We start from the raw sequence: 3456 nt of genomic DNA on the forward strand, positions 1-3456 counted from the left end.
GAGAACATTGAGACAATGTTGATTAGCACCTGTTGTTAAGTCCTGAGAGTTGCCCTGGCTTCTGCTCCTTTGGAGCCACCACATTCTTCCAGTGAATTCCATTTTGTGTGTGTCAGCCAGAGTTAGTTTCTACTTCTTACAAACACCTCCACCCCGTTTCTTCTTGAAATTTATCCCCAAAACCACCCCACACACATGATCTCTAGGCAGCTACTAATAATCTGCATTATCATTACACTTTGCAGTTTTATAATGGAAAAAAAAAAGGACCAGACACAGTGGCTCATGCTTGTAATACCAGCACTTTGGGAGGCTGAAGCAGGAAAATCACTTGAGCCCAGGAGTTCAAGGTTGCACTGAGCTATGATCTTCCCACTGTACTCCAGGCTGGGCAACAGAGCAAAACCCTGTCTCAAAAACAAACAAAAAAACACTATTTGAGAACTCTTTGCCAAACCCAAAGTCACCAAGAATTTTTCCTGTATTTCCTTCTAGAAGTTTTATAGTTTTAATTACATTAACTTTTTTTTTGAGATGGGATCTTGCTGTGTTGCCCAGGCTGGTCTCAGACTCCTGCATTCATACTTTGTAAAGGATGTTCCTTACTTTGTCCTCTCTTCAAAACACAGTATTTATGGGAAATCCCTAATCTTACCCTACTCTTCTTTCCTGTTTCTTTACATACTTTGTACTACACCAGTATGTGATGTGCAAACAGAAAAGTTTCACAACTTTCAGATACTCCTGGGTTCTTCACTGGACTTTTACCTGCCCCCCACTGTGCTTCTCTAGAGGATCATCACCAACATTTTAAGCTTCCAAGAAGAGTCTGACCCTACCAGCCAGCTGAGCCTTTAGCTAGCTAATCACTAGGGAAACTTTTGGAAAATAGATTCTCACGCTCTATTCCAAAAACTATTCGGTAAGAATCTCAATAGTACCTACAGTGAGCATGATGCACAACCAGGTTTGGGAATTAAATCCTCAGCTATCTCAATCTAAATGGGGATAAGTTCATTTTACCCTTGTTTCTTCCAAGATAATTAGCAGAGGACTAAAAAGAAAACAATATAAAAGCATACAAATTTTCTACACAGATTCCTTATACTTCATTATTCCAAGTTATACACAGTGTTCAACAGAAGATTGAAGTTTATTAAGTCATACACACAAGTCATGTCTGACAACTGAGAAAATGCTATTTACATAAAACATCAGATTAAAAATACATAGTATTTGTATTTTAATACAATAAGGTCCCAGGATTCAAACAAGGAAGTTTGATTCCAGAGTTTACATTATGTAACTATGTACTCTTATAAAGAACTATGGTGGAGGTAAACTTTGGCAGTATATTTCTCAAGAGTCAAATATTAATGAATTTCATATACATGGTTTTGCATCTGTAGAGGAAGATACAATTCCTTCAGCACATGTGCCAATTTCTGAGTCCTCCACTTCAGAATCCTCACCAGTTTCCTCTTCATAATCAAATTCCCGACTATCCGGTGATTCAAAGTTATCCAGAGGTTCACCATTCAGTCTCTTTGAAAGAATAAACCAAAAATTTTTTGTAAAAACTTTAAAACCTAAGTCCATTATCAGTATGCTGATATAGCTGATCTTTGATGTTGTAATGAGATTCTTTTCATCTTGCTCCTCTAAAATCACTTATAAACAGTGCTATTTCTAAATCTCTGCCAAGCTAAGTTATATGCAGCAAACTCACAGTGTTAAATAATTTGCCCATTTTTTTAAAGCACTGAAATGCTTTCAGAGCATAATTTAAATTGGCACTTCTCTAGTGAGCTACAGTGAGAACCAGGTGTTCTACATTTCCAATCAGCTGTGGACCAATACTTTAAAGGCAGTTGAGAGAGAGCTGCCACAGTACTTCCAAATGAAAACTTCAAACATTAATTCTATCATAGCTCTAAAATGTAAGGCTGCAATTCAGTACACAAAAAGTTTTGATTTACAAAACTTTTTTCCTATCAGCAAGATGAATTTTTTGCAAACGTAAATAAATCTTAAAACCTTTTTTAGGCCAAACCTGGTAAAGTAATAGTCATCAGGCTAATTCTTACAAATACATTAGCTACTTACAAACTTTTTTCTTTAATTTTTACCACTAGACCACCAGAGAACTTAGAAACTTTTTAAAAGTGAGATAAAACCACCAAACTTATTTAATGTGCCAATTAACAGTTTTATAAATGACAGTAATGTCATGCTGGTATTAAAGTTAAAATAAAAACTACATAAAAATGTCAACTATGAAATAATTTTCCTTATCTTTCAGATATAAGTTAATTACTTTTAATAACTCTGAGAAAAATAGAGGTTCTTTTGCTTAATAATAATAGTTAACAGTTATTGGACTCATATCTGGAAGTACTCCTTGCAACTGTCCATCTGTTATAACTCATTTAATTCTCATAACAAGCCTATAAGGTAGGCTTCATGACTCCCACTTTATAGATGAGGAAAACGAAGTCCTGACAGGATAAATAACCCACTCTAATCAACAAACTTAATGGTGTCAGGCAGGAAGCTAAGACTCAAACCCAGGAAATCTGATTCCAAAGCCCACTTACTGCTCACACTACTGCCTCAACTTTATAGAAAAAAAGATGACTTTATATCTCAGGTGAATATTAAATTACCTACCTCTATTACCTCTGCCATATACTGTACATGTTCTGCTACTTCTGCCAATTCTTTATTCTCCTTTTTCAGGCGGGCAATTTCATTGTCCTTTTGCTCAATTTCTTTATGAAGCTATATAACATAAATGAAGTTCAATATTTCATAGAATACATATAGCTATGCTATAAATCAAGTTATATGTGTCAACATATATAACTGATAGACTTGTGTTTCAACAGGATTCATTCTGTACAATAATTCTGGGAACAGAGTTGCCTTTCTACTTAAACTTTTCCTAGGCCAATATTAAAGCTAGTTTATATTTCTCTAATCAAATATGCTAAGCAGCAAAACAATCCTGTAATTTTTAAAAATGGTACAAATTATACTCAATACATACTTTCTCATTTTCCTTAAGTGCTTCATAGAGAACCTTCCTCCGCTTTTCTGCCACTTCTTTCCAATATTGAGAGGATGGATTTTCTAAAATGAAGATTTTTGCAACATTTTTGAGTATACAAATTCGTATTTAACATTTACATTTTTGAAAAGTCCAGATCATTTATTTGGTACATTGCCCTTAATTTTGAACTTCTGTTTCCATGATTAGATTCAAACTAAACATTTTTGGCAGGAATATTATATAAGTATGTTGTATCCTCAGTGTATCATCAGGAAACACACATCAATTTGTCACAATACTAGAGATGTTAAATTTTATTAAGATGCTATCTTCCAGGTTTCTCCCTTCTAAAGACATCTTTTAACTTTAGTAATTAATAAATGATCTATGGAGTAAAATCTTTT

The 3456-nt window shown here is 34.3% G+C and overlaps 1 protein-coding gene across 1 annotated transcript in view; it reads right to left on the reverse strand.

Moving 5' to 3' along the window:
* Positions 1-1219: 1219 nt before the first annotated feature.
* The window catches only part of GMNN (geminin, DNA replication inhibitor), a 15481-nt gene continuing 13244 nt past the window's right edge, over positions 1220-3456 (reverse strand). The window contains exons 5-7 of the mRNA XM_012638570.1: positions 3050-3132; positions 2671-2781; positions 1220-1545 (exon numbers count right to left, since the gene is read on the reverse strand). Coding sequence (XP_012494024.1) covers positions 1384-1545; positions 2671-2781; positions 3050-3132 — 356 coding nt within the window. The 3' untranslated portion in view covers positions 1220-1383. The remainder of the gene's footprint in view (positions 1546-2670; positions 2782-3049; positions 3133-3456) is intronic.

This window comes from Propithecus coquereli, unplaced genomic scaffold (genome assembly GCF_000956105.1).
Source record: "Propithecus coquereli isolate 6110/MARCELLA unplaced genomic scaffold, Pcoq_1.0 Scaffold131, whole genome shotgun sequence".
In the NCBI taxonomy this organism is placed as follows: domain Eukaryota; kingdom Metazoa; phylum Chordata; class Mammalia; order Primates; family Indriidae; genus Propithecus; species Propithecus coquereli.